Source organism: Musa acuminata, chromosome BXJ1-6 (assembly GCF_036884655.1).
Source record: "Musa acuminata AAA Group cultivar baxijiao chromosome BXJ1-6, Cavendish_Baxijiao_AAA, whole genome shotgun sequence".
Classification (NCBI taxonomy): domain Eukaryota; kingdom Viridiplantae; phylum Streptophyta; class Magnoliopsida; order Zingiberales; family Musaceae; genus Musa; species Musa acuminata.
Window position 1 is genome coordinate 14,832,834 of NC_088332.1, and position 16,851 is coordinate 14,849,684.

The 16,851-nt window shown below is 37.0% G+C and overlaps 2 protein-coding genes across 5 annotated transcripts; both read right to left on the minus strand.

Moving 5' to 3' along the window:
• Positions 1-420: 420 nt before the first annotated feature.
• LOC135676466 (protein FAR1-RELATED SEQUENCE 11-like) lies at positions 421-4,122 on the minus strand. Its single transcript, XM_065187670.1, has 4 exons — positions 3,922-4,122; positions 2,115-3,157; positions 1,544-1,984; positions 421-1,460 (listed from the first exon to the last, which is right to left on the minus strand). The coding sequence occupies exons 2-4, from the start codon at positions 3,147-3,149 to the stop codon at positions 759-761; spliced, it is 2,178 nt and encodes a 725-aa protein (XP_065043742.1). The 5' UTR covers positions 3,150-3,157; positions 3,922-4,122; the 3' UTR covers positions 421-758.
• Positions 4,123-4,617: 495 nt separating this feature from the next.
• LOC135584261 (DNA-repair protein XRCC1-like) lies at positions 4,618-16,099 on the minus strand. Of its 4 annotated transcripts, none has more exons than XM_065187675.1 (10): positions 15,936-16,099; positions 13,199-13,271; positions 12,911-13,075; positions 12,627-12,815; positions 11,345-11,456; positions 10,222-10,304; positions 7,555-7,665; positions 5,945-6,031; positions 5,152-5,480; positions 4,618-4,849 (listed from the first exon to the last, which is right to left on the minus strand). In XM_065187675.1, coding segments are annotated over exons 3-10 (1,059 nt in total). In that variant the 5' UTR covers positions 13,058-13,075; positions 13,199-13,271; positions 15,936-16,099; the 3' UTR covers positions 4,618-4,848. The 4 variants fall into 4 exon arrangements, with proteins under 4 accessions (XP_065043747.1, XP_065043743.1, XP_065043746.1 ...); XM_065187671.1 differs by having other exon boundaries at positions 15,863-16,099; XM_065187674.1 differs by having other exon boundaries at positions 15,142-16,099.
• Positions 16,100-16,851: the final 752 nt, after the last annotated feature.

Sequence of the window (16,851 nt, forward strand, 5' to 3'; positions counted from 1 at the left end):
CAGACTTGCATTGGTCTCAGCCAGCATGAATCCCACAACCATCATGGTTCTTGTGGGTTGATGTGTTGGGTTGGGATCCTCTCCGATTGATCCGAAACCATAAATGTTTTAGACACATGACAGCAAGAGGCCTTCGGTGCATGAGTGGCTGAGATGTGGGATATGGATGGTGTGAATTAAAGGTGAACTTGGAAAGGATCCTCCCTCCACTTAATGGATATATTTGCTCTGTATTCGATTGCCCTTTTTCTCTGCATTCTGTACTCGGGCAATGGAAGTGTGATTCTCTTCCGTCTGAACGGGCAAGATGAATGAACAAAGAGAGACTAGACAAAAGCATTGTCAAAGAATTCCAAATTGCTTCTCATTTCAAGAGGAGCTCTAGAGAATTAACATCCACAGTTTTTCTTGCAACTAGACTTCAACAACTTGACATGTGGACCTGCTCAAGCTTAGCAGCTCTGTCCATCTAAACAAGTAAGACAAATGTATAATGAGTTTGTTTTGTACAATCCCGAGTTGAAACATGACCAGTTTCATCTCTTGAAAACAACCTCAAGTTCTACAAGAGCATTTTTTATACATTTACAAGAAATTCTTTAGCGGTATCGAAGACTGCTATTCAGAAACCAAGCAAATCATAAACACTAAGTTTTCTTCACAGAATGGAGGTCATTTCTGTATCCTCTGAATGGGGTTTCACATCATGCTTCAGGGATCTGTTTTACAGAGTCATCTGATCGAAACCACCTCCTATATCACATTGCTTGCATTTCCTTGGCTGTTTTTGTCAATCCTTTCAATTTTCTTGGTCTTCCTCTAGTAACTGTCCTTGCAGGAACTACATCGACTGTAGCATCAAATGTTGAGCTCAGCTCCAGATCTAAGGTAGCTTCATCAGCTGCCGGCATGTCCCTTATATGGTTGAGAAGCCGGCTCAGATGCCACTGCACATACTCGAAACGATCTTTTGTTATTGAAGATTCTTGAATAATTATAGAGGCAAGCGACCGCAACGCTTGGGTCCGATAATTGTAGCCACTGCTTTTAGGGAATAATGAGCTTTCCCGACGCCATCGATGTAACAAGTACTTCTCTGGGACAAGGAAGCAATTCTTCAAAGATAGTACTCGAAGAACATGCCGACACAATATGCCAGAGCATTCGAACCCTTTGCAACTGCAGCTGACCTCTTCATTAGAAGGCGAACAGCTCACTGTATGCCCGCCATCAGAACTCAAGTGATGCCGGACTAGATAAGTATCCCTTGATGTCTCAAAAACTGCGTATTGTGTTGATGTCATGATTTCTTTCTGAAACATCTCAAAAGCGTAATGTGTTAGAATAGTTGATGTGTGTTCCTCTAGAGGCAGGCATGTTTTAATCTGAAAATTCTGATGGTTTTGCCGTGTGGTTGCTTCTTCACCTGCTTGATTCTGGAAATCAACTGCAACACCAACCTGCATATGTTATCGAAGAAACTGATAAAGGAAGAAAGAAAATGAAAAAAGAACAGTGAGCTATAGTTTCAAAAGAAAATTACCTGCTCTACAAAATCTTTGAGCCGTGTTTGTGAGTTCACAAATCCTCTGAAGAATGACTTAACTGACAAATCACCAGTTGCCAATAATCCACCAAAAAACCAACTGCGCAAGTAAGGTACAGCCCAGTAGGAACGGTGAACAAAGAGGAGGCTGATATGTCTATCTGAGTTGAGCCCATATTCAGTAACCATCTGGTCCCACTCATGCTCAAATTCCTCCCTAGTCTCTAAATCACGTACTCTACAGAATTCAGCCTTAAACTTCTCATATTGTGCATCCAATAAGACAGAAAACCAACTAGGCAGCTTAGACATTATGTGCCACAAAGAAAATGCATGCTTTGTGTGTGGAAATTCGGTCATTACAGCATCTTTCAGTCCAATATGAAAATCTGTCAGCATTGTTTGTGGATATTTCCCATCCATGAGGTGAAGAAATGCCTAAAAGATAATTAAATGAAGGTACAATCAGGTGATGTAGAAAAATTAAGGCATAAAGATTTTCTCATTGACTTTTCATAACAAGAGATGCAACATCTACAATGACAGAGCTGAACACAGAGAGACAAACCTGCAAGGCCCATCTATATGAATCTGGTTTCTCATCTAACAAGACAGCACAACCAAAGAATATGATGTAACCATTGTTGTCAATACCAAACCAAACCCCAACGGGCCTGTTGTAAGCATGAAGGCGATAAGATGTGTCAAAAAACACCACATCACCAAATACTGTATATGCACGAACTGAACCCACATATGACCAAGCAATGTGTTCGAGTTTGTTGGCTTCAACAGATGTAAACTCATAGCGGAAATCTGGGTTTTTTTCTTTCATAAACTTGCAACTCTTGAGAAGTTCTGATCCTTCATTTTCAGGATTGATACTCACTGAAGCCTGAAGGAAGTTCTTTACATCCTTCTCTGTAAATGTCAACTCACCTGGCTTGACACCTTTATCCATTTCGAGGGCCCTCAGTATAAGATTCACATTGCAACCACCCTTCGCAAGAGCTAATATACGTTCCCGATCAACCGCTGATATATAGCGATAACCAGGAGAAAATTGCAAATTGTTTCTGTCTAACAACTCATGGTTATGGACATTACTAAAATTAACAACCACCCAGTGAGTTGCACCAGCTGTGACATTCTTCTTTATGACCATTTGTGCATCACATCTACACCGTGATGGCTTCTTCTTTCTCACGCGTTTTGAAGCATTTTCTTCTCCAGATTTAACGGGCAGAGGAGGTCCGGCACGATGGCAAACAAGTTCCCTCTTATATACACCCAGTGGGTGCTCTGGGTTTCCCTTTGAGCGTTCTCGCCTGACCAAGAAACCACTGTTCCGTGCAAAGTTGCTATAATACTCCAGAGCCTCATCATCATTTTGGAATGACTGTCCTACATATGGAGGGGGAATGATCTTTGTAGTACCAAATGTCCGGGGTATTCCCGGCAGAAAACTTGGTTCTGCAGGCCCAAATTGCTCAGTAAATTCGTCATCCTCATAGGCTTCTTCATCGATATAGCATTGATCATCTCCGCATGGGCATTGGTGTTTTTGAGTCAGACAAGTGTCTCTCGATGCAGTTTCAGTCATTTTACTTGCTGCCAATCAAATGCATTTCACCACTATATCTAATGTCTGAATTTAGCATATAATAAGAAAATGTTAATGCAAGTACAGGATCAATAAGAAGTAAAACAATGAGGTGCTGACTGCTGAGTGCTCCACTGGTTAAAATAATTACTAGTGCCATCCAGAAAATTGCCATCAAACTTCAAAAATATCCCTCCTAACATTGGTTTTCTCAGCAATCAGAAACAGAAAAGGATCCCAGGTTTGTATATATCGTGTTCAAAAGATGGATAAGAAATGTGGCCACCAAATTCTTTGTTGTGGCCTGGAAACATGACAAAATAGGACGGCAAAAAGCAAGAATAAATCAAAACAAAGCACATGAAATAAAGAAACAATCAGAGAAATTTTCACCATGAGTTATTCGCTGAACTTGTACCCTGTCCTGGTGATCCAAGATCACAACTTTAAAATGTATCGATCACGAATTAAGCGACCAGTGGTCACCGAATCACGAACAACACTATGCACTAACCTTGTTCTTTCTTCTGAACGGGTAAAATTAGCTTAAGATCCCAATACGTTAAGGAGAAATCTACATTTTTTAAAGTGCATAAGGAGATTAGTTACGGTTTAATCTAGGTTTTGAAAACCTCGAGATAATTCACCCCGACAGAAGCACCTGGAAAAGGGAATCACCCGGAAAATAACGAGGAGCCGGACCGCTCGTGGAAACAACAACAGCAACCAGAATCGCAAGACGAAGGTTTTATAACCGTGGATAGACAAATACCTCTGAGGTTGGGAGATCGGTGAATCTTAGGGTTAGGGTTTAGCGCGGAGCATGTAGGGTTCTTGGCGAGAACCGTGGAGCACCGGCGACGTTTGATATTGGGACCCCCGCTTTTGCGAACTCCGCAGAGCGACGAATGTGGCCGATCGATGGATGTCACGGAGGCGAGCAGAAGAATTGGTAGGAAAGAAGGGGTGGAAATATCTGATAACGAAGTCCCAACATTTTTTATAATAGCAACGGGTTTACATAATGCTTGAAAGCGTAAATAACTCCTTAATTATGATATATGTCCACTTTTATTTTCTTTATTTTATATGGATTGTAAAGCTTAAATGATACCAATAACTTAATTTTGATAATTAATTATTATAAATTTTGAAAAACTAAAAAATAATTTAACTAATCCATTCTCTAATGATTCTTCTTCTAACATGATAAGTATCACTTCTATTAAAATTTTATGATAATTAATTATTAATTTTTTGAATAAAATCAAATCATTTTGATAAAAGATTGAAGATATTTTCGTCCAAATAAAAAAAACACTAAATAAAAACGAATACAATGTCCTTGATTTTTCTGTCTTTCTTGATTGTAGAGGAAGGCCTCCATGTTTTCTCGGATACGTGTCATATTCATATGACACGTTCTTTTTTTTGCTCATCCTGCAATCACAAACTCTTTGACACAGCATTATTGCTATAGAGGATCCACTAAATTTTTCCATAAATGGCTTGCTAGCAAATCTTCTTTCGAGAGGTCAAGTCAATGCCAGCACAACAAAATTGATATGGATATTGTGTCAGAGCACAGGACGTGCTTGATCCTACTCAAACTTCCAGAGAAAGAAGGTTTAAGTTCTTATAGTTCCCCCATCAGTCTCTCATTTGCTTCCAAGTGATGTTCCTTTGGTCTCGGATCCACTCTGCAATTCGGCAAGGAAAAGAAATGTCAAGTAAACATAGAAAATTAATGCACAAACTATATATTAGGCCAGCAAAGCACAGAAAATGATTACCACAGTCAAACTTGGAGAGCAATTGGATAAAAAATTCGAAAACACAATGCAACCAAAGATAAGTACCTACACTATCAAACAACAGTTGCAAGAGAAAAAGGTTGTTGCCAAGAAACACTCAATGTAGTAAGCCAACCGAATAACTTAAAATTCACACCAGTTGAAGCCAAGTAAAATAGGATCCAATGACGAACTAATTGTTTCTTTACCATTCACAGTTCTCAGAAAGTTGTTTGCAGGCGACGTCAATTTCTTCTTGCGTCATGACGATGGTTTCATCACTGTCAAACCCAGCATCATCAGGCTTAACTTGCTCATCCTCAATTTCTTCCTCCTGATTATGATCAGCTTTCTGCTGTTTTTTCTTAAGGTTATTTAAATGGTCAAACTCTTCTTCATAAATCTCCTTGCACCTGATGGCCAGTTCGTACAGCACCTTTTTCGATGCCAATCCTTTTTTACTGCTGTTCTCAAGTTCCACCAGCTCTTTCACAACACGAGGGACAAACTTCCATTGCTCGCTAACATGGCGAACATCCTAAGCAACATATTAGTAAGTATCTTTGCAAAATCAAACCCCAAAGATATGCTTAGGAAGTGTGATGTTGATGCTTGCAGACTAGATAATGGGAAGACAAAAAAGATAATAATAGTGTGCTAGAGCAACACTAGCCAATGCATTGAAAGGAGAGTAAACAGTTTAAGATGCAAATGTTGTATCATTTCCTCTGAACTATATATTCTGAATGATCTGGATGGTTTGGGAATGAAGGAAATAATACTGATTAAAAAGATACTTAGAAAACCTCCAAACTTTAATATCTGAGTTTTGAATGTCAGCATTGCCTTTAAAAACAAAACTTTTAAGTAAATGTGTAATGCTAGCTAGCCACACACATAGTCAGCCACTATTTGTTGGACAAGTCCCCACATTTTTCTTGGCCAGGTTTCCCACATATAGCATATGATCCTAAATCAAGATAAAAAATGGAACAAACTTACATGGTCTTGCCCAAGGGAATCTATAGAATCTTGCAGACAAGTAATAATCCCTTCTGCAGCTATACCTTTGATTTCACTCTTTTCTGGCTGACAAAACAGAAAAATCAGATAATTGCACTGACATCATAAACAATAATATCATGCATTATTCATTCACCAAGCACTTGCTAACCATTTTAAATTTATGATAGGAGAATCATAATGCACAAGAGTTTGTCCACATGTAATGCAGGTAAGTTAACCTTGACAGGAGGCATCATTGCACATTAAAATGATTGAGTTTAAGGTTAAGTGGTTAACACAATCCAGCAAGGTGGCAGCAGGGTAGTAAAAATGACCATGAAGACATAGTTACCTAGAATATCGAGAAGTTCTGAATCATGAAGTTGACACAAATTGAGATGTACCATCTATCTATATCGATGTATGTGGAAATTAGTGTAGGTTTGTTCTTCCAGATCTTGGGATATATTGATGATTGAACGATATAACTGGGTCACTTGCTATCGATGTAAGATGCTTTAATTTTGCTGTGTAATTAACTTTTCATTTAACTAAGAACAAAAGCAAAGGTGGTAATAAAACCATTCTTTTTTATTTAGTGCACTCCAGTTATGCTTTTCTTAAATCCATAATTTAGATTATATATGTATATGTATATATATATATATATATATATATATATATATATATATATATATATATATATATATATAGAGAGAGAGAGAGAGAGAGAGAGAGAGAGAGAGAGAGATTAATATCTATCTATTTTCAATTTTTTGAGGGTGTATGATCCTACGGAAATTGAGGATTAACATTTTTTTAGGACTATTAAAGGGGTGGCGGTTAGGGTGAGCTGTATAAGGGACGAAAAGGTGATGGTTAGCAGTAATGATGAAGATGGAGGTTTGATGACAATATGATGAGAAATGGTAATATCAAGAAAAATGAAGAGAGGATAAAGGAGTCCAAACAGCTGTAAATAGAAAGCAACAAAGGTGGAAATGGTGAAATGGAGGATATGCAGGATGTTGTAAGCAGTGGCAGCAGATGATTGTGAAATGGCTATGCTAGTGAAGGTAGAGGTTGGGAATTAGTGATGATGTTAATGGTGAGGAAAATTACATGATTTAATAATATATATCTAAAGGGTACTCAAGAAAGGGAAAAGAATGATAAAAAATGAGATGGGCATAAAATTGGTGCATAGATTTAATCTCTCTAATTCCACCTCTTTAATCATTGCGATAGGGATAAGTAGGTTAGACATACAATGTCATAAATAGATCCCTCCATTTTTAAGTTTGGCTGGCAAGTTTATTCCAAGCCTTGTTCCACTTTTATGTCCAAACCAAAGAAAGCCTTTATGAAGTTGCTCTAATTCAAACATTTGGAAAACAACAATATCACTGTCAATGCCCAAATAAACAATTGCAACTAAGACATGCATTGATGTAAAGACACAAATAAGTTATATCAAGGGATAAAGGAGAGTGAAGGGCTAAATGAAACATAGATTACTACCATCATTTATCAACTCCTAAGAAATCACACCATATCTACTTGACGGGTGATCTTGCTGTAATAGGATAAAAGTGATAGGAACTCACCTTTTCATCTTGCCTCTCCAACCATGACATTGTTCTATGCAAATCATCTACAGCCCACTGTTTTATCTTGGAAGGAGAAAATTGAATGTCAACATTAGTGGCAAGTTCTCCCTGCAATTAAAACCAACACTAACACAATATAAGCTACAATTCCAGGAAGAATCTTAGGTTTCAAAAGGAAAATATCTAGTTCTTAAATATATCAACCTGTCAAGATGCAGAAAAGCTACAAATTTGGTGTTTTTATATTGGAACGAATACACCATAACATCACATATTTCCACACCTGCATTATGATTGTAATGTACTATATATAACTTGCAAATTGTAGACGAAATGTAACTTGTTAATTTTCAGTATAACTGCCAACTGATAAAGCAAAATGAGACAAACTATTGACATAATGCATATGCAGATCTAGGCTATTTTCTTCTAGTTTAAGTTCTTTTACCTGACAAGTTTGACGACTTCAGTGTCCAGATTATGAACAATCTAGTGACCTAATAAGTCAGATATAAAGGAAGAACCACAATCTCCAAAATGCTTAATCCCGAGTTACTCCGAGTAGATCAATTAGCTGTATATACCAACATAATCCACATGTGCAGCTAATCGGCCAGCTTCATAATGAGTCCACATAAAATTCAGGAACCACCTCTAGGGCACCGATGTGGTCTTAAAATTTTCACATCTTGGCATGTGTGCATCAGGTAAATTTCATCACTGTGCATGTAGGTCAACTCGGAGAAGCCAAAGGTGTTTCATACCATTGCCACAACCAAAGGCACAAAAGACCTATTGGCCTTATAATTTTGGATATAACAAGCCTAGAATCACATGATCTAAAATGACTAAGTCCAAGTTATTAGTATCAGACCTTTCTAACCCTAACCCTAACCCTAACACCCTAACCCTACCATCATCTTACAATACATAACTACTCAGCACAAAATAGTACCTAAACCAAATATAGAATTCTTATGTAGAATAAAGAGCTAATACTCCAGTATTATATTTAAAAACCACTTGAAAAGAAATTCCAAACATAGCTTATGTCTCACTTCACTTCAACAAAAATATGCCACTAAAATTTCCAAATCAGGACTCTCACATAAATGGCATATATCCTTTTTAAATGTCTAAAGCTTTTAGAGCATTTATACTTTGTAAGCGAAATGAATCACTTATGCAAGATATTGAATAATATCACATACATCTAGATTTACATAAACATTTGTACAACAAGAAGACATCTACACAATAATTATAGCAATGTATCTACAAAAAATAATTTGTCATGTATTTAGAATTATTAGTATCTACTTTCTAAGCTTCAAGACCCTATTATTCACTACTTAACAACATTTAAGGCAATTATGAAACATCATTCAATTTGGAGATCTAGTTGAAAATGAACTCCTTTTTTGTATTCAAAGCATGCATATATATCACATAAAAGGTAAATTACTTAATACACCTCCACCAAACTTTCTTTCACTGAAATTAGCTACCTCAGTTATCCAAAAAAAATTCATCTATGTAGCCAAAAATATTTGACATAAATAACTTCATTAAAACATCTATGTATACCGAGCGGTACATTTTGGTATACCACTCTTTGCCCGCGTAAGGAGGAGGTTTCCTTCTCCTTGTGCAAAAAACAAAAAAGAAAGGCAACGTCGCTCTGTTTCTGCCCACGTGGGGAGAAGAAACTGTTTCCTTCTCCCCACGCAAAAAAAGAAAAAGAGAAAGACAACGTCGCCCAGTTTCCCCGGGCAAAAAAAAAAAATGGAAAAAGAAAGGCGGCGTCGCTCGGTTTCTGCCTACGTGGGGAGAAGAAATCGTTTCCTTCTCCCCGCGCAAAAAAAAAAGAAGAAAGAAAGGTGACGTCGCTCGGTTTCTGCCTGTGTGGGGAGAAGAAACCGAGGGTTCCTTCTCCTCGCGCAAAAAAATAAAAAAAAAATTAAAAAAAAAACCTCGTTCCTTCCGCCTACGTGAAGAGAAGAAACAACTTCTCCTTGAGACATCACCGAGGCTTCTTATCTCCCCGCGCGGATGAGGAGAAGTCTCCGACGACACCGAGGCCTCGTCGCCTTAGACGAGGAGGCAACATCATCTACGACGTCCGATGACGGATCGGGATCATCGAGGGAGAGCGACGCCGGATCTTCAGGTTTTCTCTTCTCTTCTCCCTCTTCTTTCTTCTCCCTATGCCGATCGATTTAGGGTGATAACGAAGCGGAAACAGCCCCAATCGACTCTACTGCTCGGTAGCGAGCAGTCAGCGTACCAGTTTACTGATGGACCAATACGTACCGCCCGATACGAGCAATATTATTCGAAATTAAAATCCTTGCTATAAGTAACACTACATTCCAAACAAACCACACTACACTATAAGGAAACTATTAGATAAAAATTATTATAATAAATATAATTTTACATTCCAAGCAAAACACAATTGAAAACAATCATTATACTACATGCTCCCCATGACATGAAAAAATTATTGCAAGAAAATCAACTGTATGCCTTTTCAGCTTTATGTACTAGTCTTTGTGATCTTTAGTACTGATTCCAATAGAATGTTTTTAGGTTAAAATGATCATCAGGGAAATAAATTGCATAAGACACGCACATAATGCCCTCCAAATGAAAAATACTAACCGTGCGCCTTTTTCTCCCAGAAGATTGTACATCTAATCTTCCAGACTGTGAAAGAGGTTCTTCATGTACAACATCACACTCATCTACAAATTTAATTGCAAAAGATCACCAGGAAAGCAGATTTATATCATTATCTTCCTCATCAAAATAGATTTATACCATAAAATTTCCCTCTTCACATTTTGATTTTTTAACTAAAGCAACATAATCATAAGCTCTAAAAACTATCATGTTCTAAAAAAGAAACCATATTTCCAGTGGCTGCCTAAAACAAATTCAGATTGTTTCTTAATATAAAGAAAATAGTATGCACCATACAATGGCATGACCACCATCATCATCCCAGCAAGATAAGCAGGATTAGATCTTGGTCAGTATCTGGTAAAGTCAAGGCTTCAAGGCAGTCCCATGACTCCTTTTCCCTTCATCTTCTTCTATCTCTCACACTTACTTTGCTTTCCCATCTCTGGGCAACATTGACATTGGGCAAGCATGTTTAATGGAGGCAATTTTTGCTCCTCTTCCCACTAGGCTCCTCTTTTCTCTTTACCAGAAACGACTAGATCCCCAGCCAATTCTTGTGTGACCAATTTCATCAATTAATTCAACAATAATACCAAATAATTAGTTCAAATTTGACCATGTTTGGCTCATTTCACGAACCATGCATCAACCAATGTTCCACGAGTAGCCAGAGCAGCCACCACACAGAGTATATGGCATTTCAAGGACATAGTAGCCATCACAGCAGGATATGAGTTGATATCTTTTCCACTATGAAATTGGGTCAGAGTGGGCAATTTACATTTTATTTTTACTTTATCAATGTGCCTTTTAGGACCAGGTCGTCCACATGAGTATCTTGACATATCCCTTCTTCAAGACTAACTAATCACAATTTGTTTACACTTTCAGGTCTTGAAGTATTCCTTTCCCAAATTCCAGAACAAAAAAGACAATGCAAGATCTGCCTAACTCTAAAACTTATCCCTGACAGTCAGCATCTTCTGCAGTGTCACCATCCAGTCTCCTTAAGTATGTTAAAGCTAAAATCAATGAAATGTGAGAAAAGCTTATAAATTAGCTCTACATTTGGCCAATAAGCAACAAGCTGGCTTACTACCTTGCTGAAAGTCAAACTGCTTGCTGCCTTTCCGCCATGGTTTTCCAACATGCATAAGGTAAGGCACAATGTCAACAAGACTTTTCTGGCTATAACACTCAGATATCCAGTCCTACAAAAATTAAAGACTATCAATTCAATGTACATCAAAAAGTAAATTAGTTGTCAATCAGCAAAACTAGATGCTTCTATCCATTATAACAGTTCCTATATTGCATGTAGACTTCATTAAAGGTGCAATTGAATTACGAAATTTGAATTCATGTTAGCAAATTTTATGCATCGGACTTATCTTGTCAGTTTCATCATTTAGAAAGCACCACAGTCATCTATTCTTTGTATACATTACTTAGGTAAAATCCAGCTCAACAGCATCTCAGATATGACTATAAAATAAATATTTGTAATTATGTTCATGCTCCAGTGCCGTATATAAGTGTCATATTAACCATTTAATTGATATTCAATGCATATTGATATCTGAAAAAACTAAAGCAGTGAGACACAATAACATTGACTTCCCTGAACATAGAATAGAAAGGGATTATGAAGGCTGGTTAACAATCCACTGTTGGGAAATGCATAAGAAAAAAAAAAATCCTGTCCTACATAATATCCAAATCCTATACCAAGTATAAGATTGCAGGAACAAATCAAACCATCATTGTTTTTTATTACATGTTCATAAAAAACCTATTGTTCATGGAGACAGGTGAGACTGTAAATATCTCTGCAAATTTTTGACATCCAGCTGAGGTAACAATAGAATCTTGAAGGTCAAAGAGCTCAATGCATACTAAATAAGTGCAAAAATTACTATAGAGCAACAAGCAACACACAAAAATGGAACAAGTAATAGAGAAGTGTTTGCGAAAAGGGAACAAGGAGTCAGATTAAAGTGAACAGGAATGACTTCTGGAAAGGGAAACATGCATAAAATGGCTTTGTACCTTAACGTCTCATTTCAGGTGCTATTCTTAGTTGATCATGCAAGCACACCATCTTACAAGGCATAGGCTGCTTAAGTTATCCCAACTGTCCTTAGGAAACCTAATTGCAATCAGCATAAATAATGTGACACCACTCAGAATATGATTGATTGATCTAATTAAAGAAGAGGTCCATATGTTCTATATAAATCTACAATAAGAAGATCAGCACAAGTAATAGAGAAGTTAAGTGAGCAATAAGCACACTGAGATCTTTCTTCTTCAAGCACAAATGTTTCCATATCTTCACACTTGACATGAACTATATTATAAAGATGAAAATGAACTATAACCTTTGACACAATTGTCCCACCATCAGACTTGACTTGTCTAAATTTAGGAGTATTCGGAAAGGCACACACAAGAATTGTGCAATCTGAGGTCCAATCAGGTTGGTATTCTGCCCCCATCTCCAATGCCTTTGATCGCAATGTGGCCCTCTCAGGGTTAACAAACCCTGACAATGCAAAGACTACACCTTCCTGACAAAACCAAGAAATAAGAAGCCCATGAGTACTCAAGCATTGGTAGCCTCAGGCAGATGATAAAAGACAACTTCCACTGTCTTATTCATTACCAAAAGTTTTGAGAAATCCATTTTATTTTGAGAAGTTTCATATAAGCAGGCATTGCTGCTTCCTATGAAATTATCTACTTCCACTTTAGCAGAAGCAACAGCCAGTTTATTGCCACTAGACTTGTTTTTCATGTCTCTAGAGCCCATTCAGAATGACCCCCTTCGCTGTTATATCATGACCATCATCAGACATGGTGCAAAGAACTTTACTAGGTACCAATTTAAGAAAACAATTCATTTTACTTCAAGCACAAACAACTTGATGATCCTCTATTAACAACCACTTACAGTGTGATGTCAAAAGTGCTCAAGAAGACAAACAGCAATCTTCAGTATCTCTTGTCTCATGTGGCAAATCTCTCTGATTAAAGCAGAAGAATGATAGGATGATATCAAAAGCATGAAAAAATTAAACCTCGGACATGGTTGACAATTGTATTGCACAAAAAAAGACACACCAATATGTGTACACTATTTTTAAACACATCCAGAAGCACAGAGAAAGAGCTTCTTGAATGAAGCAAAATTTGACTGTGTTTCACAATGGATTACTAAATGAAGCAGCTTATTTCAAGAATAAAACGAGAACATACGTACATAACAGAGTAAACACACAAACCTTTATGCAATAAGGAAAAGAAAGTTAAATGAATTTACAAAGTCCAACTTACCTTACAACTGGTGGCATTTGAGGACCACATTAAAAAGTAGAAAAGTTTACTTTGTGCAGTAGGATGAACAGAAGACTCAAATAATCTGTTTGTCATGATTGCTCTAAAAAATTTGTCATCAAGAAAAAAGGAAAAGAGCTCACATCTAATTAACTAAGTTGTCTTTTGGACAAATGTTTGCCATGAAATGTTTTAAGCAATTTTTTATCTCCATGTTGGTTCTTCCTAATTAACTAAGTTGTCAGTGTCGTATCTAATTAAGGCATAGGTTGGGTTTGGTTGAGATGCACTAGCTTTTGCTTGACCTATTTTGATGAGCTGATTAGGTAGATCCAACCTGTTTTAGTTCTCTTGGGTTAAACCAACTTAATTCAAGTTGGGTCGGTGTTTTTTAAGGAAAGAAAATGAGTGTCAGTGATAGCATGAAATGCCTTCTACTGGGTTACCAAATGACCTTGACTTTGCTGAAGCCAAAGTTAAAATTTCCTTTTTGAAAGAAGGTGGAACCCCATTTGCATTCCAACTTTAGTGTCCAACAAAGTACATACATTGAAATTTCTATTTCTCAGTTGAAATTCACTTTAGGCATCTGAATAACCACAAACACAGATATCATATAAAAGATTTTAATTGATTGATTTAACATATAGAACAAGTAAACTACATTTCCAATATACTTTACTTTTAGTCATCCTCATCAATTCAATACAAGTTTTGACTGTCTACTCGACTTTATATCAAATTCTTATCAGACCCATATAATCAAATCTGTACTCCTATACCTTCTTGAGCAATTCAATAATATCATTTTGACCAAAAACAAAAAATCCAAACTAAATCTCATTGCCTGGATATCTAAGCGTGGACACCACATATAGTGATTCTGAATGTCATTGCCTTCACATATTTAGATAAATAAATAGTTTCTCTATATTTTTGTTGGTAAGACTGCATACATTGACATTTCCTAGACTGACAGAAGCCTCATGCATTGGGTACCATTTTTTTTTTACTTTATTTACTCCAACAACAATAACAAAAAAAACATGCTAAAAATTCCCACAAGAAATGGCTAACGGAGTTACAAAAAGATCAGATTAAGAAATATCATCATTATGTTACCAAATAGCAAAGATAAGATATTGGCACTTGTATGTCAAAAAGCAGATGTATATGGAATTGCACCAAAAAAGATGTTCTTTAAACCATTGAATTGATTGTAAATTGGCAATTGTTGCACCTCATTAGCAACAAAAATTTGAAGGCTAAATAGTTAAACTAATCAGTCAAAAAGGTACGAGAGATTTCTGGCGACAGTTAGTCAGGTGAATCACAATTGATAAGTGCAGCTTCACATGGCTGAATTAAAAAGGATTTCAAATTAGAAATAAGATGCATGAGCCTTGCATAGAATTATTTTCTGAAATAAATTATTGGAACATGTAAATATCACTTCAAGATGTGCATCGAGTAAAGAATTTGACGAACAACAAGAAGTGGTCATGTAATATGCCTACAGAATGAATTTAAGTTTCAAAGGTTATTTGATTTTGAACCTACCACGGAATCACTAACCATGAGACTCTGGCATGCTGCCTCTTTCTAAACCTATCCTTCTTTTCACCAGTAATGAGCAGAATTATTTCCATGCCACATAAAAGTTCAATGATTTAGTACCCTTGAAGCTCACTTTATGTCAACATATGTAACCACTACTGATTCACAAGTTAAGGTCTGATAGGTCAAAATCTGTAGAAAACTTGCAGGTGCATCTTCCAATCAGCTCAATATATCTTACAAAAACTCAACAAGTGACCTCGCCCATTGCCATTTTGCTTCACCAAATCATGTCGAATTCAGGTCTCTGAAATGAGCACATCTCAAAGACATTAAATAACATTTTGTGAACTAATAATTCTATCCTACTTTATTTTCATATTATTAACTTCTCGAAGACCAACAAGCCACGAGGTCCCTTCAGCTCATTTTGTTTTATGTTTGCTAACATCTTCATGAAGGCCTAACCTACAGCACCTATCCACCAAATTAGACTTCTTTCTCCATTAAGTCCCCATTGCTCGACAAACCTACATCAAAATCCGTAATTACAGACCATCTAATTGTTTTGTACGATTTCAGGAACCATTTTGCAATACAATCGCAATTACATCGGGGCCTCATCTCTCCTGCAGCTGAGTTACAAATAAAAACTACAAAGAGAAGCGCATATAAATTTGAGACGCCGAAGCGATCGCGAAACTAGAAAGCAAACGGCTGCTACCGAAACCCGAGGCGCTTCGAATTATAATGCTTAGGGTTTCTTCAGCAAGAAGCGCATGCGACGGCAATACGACCGTGGCATTCGGGGAGAACGAGGCGGCGACGACTGTGCCGGTGGGATACCGGCGTTCGAGAGGAAGAGATGGCGGTGGAAGGGCGGCGGTCCGGCGGCGTAGGCTGGGGAGAGGAAGGCAAGGCACAGCGAAAGTCCGTGTCCGAGCCGCCGACTCGTGAGATTGATTTCTTGGCTTTTGATTTGGTCTACCACGTCAGCATAAATGAACCCATGCCTTCCCCCCACGAGGACCAACCTGACGTCATTAATGCCTTTAGAATTAGATTTTTATGGTAGGAGTATAGCCCATACCTTAGTTCCGGAATTTGATGATTTCCGTTTCAAAACCGATGATTCTAATTTTGTATAATCATGAATCATAATCAAATTGAATTGAATTGTGCCAGTTTTGAAACTATATATAGTGTAATGATATTCGATCATCCTTTCGGTTGATAATTATTTAAATAAATAATATTATATATATATATATAATAATAATTGAATAGCAACTTCGTCTCCTTAGGCACACCAATACATATTTGGGTTGGCAAATCACTATGATCTCAATTTCCAGCATTTCCCAAATATATTTCATGTACCAATCGAACTTGATGGATATTTTTAACCTTGTCAACAAAGGTAAAGATATTATTACGTGCCTTAGACATCGCATTTGAGGATTACAAGTGAAGTTAATTATTTTTATTAAGAACAAACGGGAGGTGGAAGCTTTTCTCTAATTATTTTGTTTCCTTGTGAGTTAAGTTGGTTAGAGTTAAAAATGGGATGATTAATCATTAGGATGTTAATTTTTTCTATTAAAAATAATTAGAGTTGGAAGCTTTCGCTTAATGCTTTTGTTTCCTTGCGCGAAGGTGCATACAGAATCAAACTCCAAGACTTATCTTTATCAGAGTTCTACAAAGAGAAAC

Coding starts and splice junctions, on each gene's coding strand:
- LOC135676466 (XM_065187670.1), bottom strand. CDS start 3,149: ATGACTGAAACTGCATCGAGAGACACTTGTCTGACTCAAAAACACCAA. Junction 1,985..2,114: donor CATATAGATGGGCCTTGCAG/GTTTGTCTCTCT, acceptor ATTATCTTTTAG/GCATTTCTTCACCTCATGGA. Junction 1,461..1,543: donor TCAAAGATTTTGTAGAGCAG/GTAATTTTCTTT, acceptor TAACATATGCAG/GTTGGTGTTGCAGTTGATTT.
- LOC135584261 (XM_065187675.1), bottom strand. CDS start 13,057: ATGGGCTCTAGAGACATGAAAAACAAGTCTAGTGGCAATAAACTGGCT. Junction 10,305..11,344: donor GCAGTTTGACTTTCAGCAAG/GTAGTAAGCCAG, acceptor TTAAATTTGTAG/ATGAGTGTGATGTTGTACAT. Junction 5,481..5,944: donor ATTCCCTTGGGCAAGACCAT/GTAAGTTTGTTC, acceptor TATGTTGCTTAG/GATGTTCGCCATGTTAGCGA.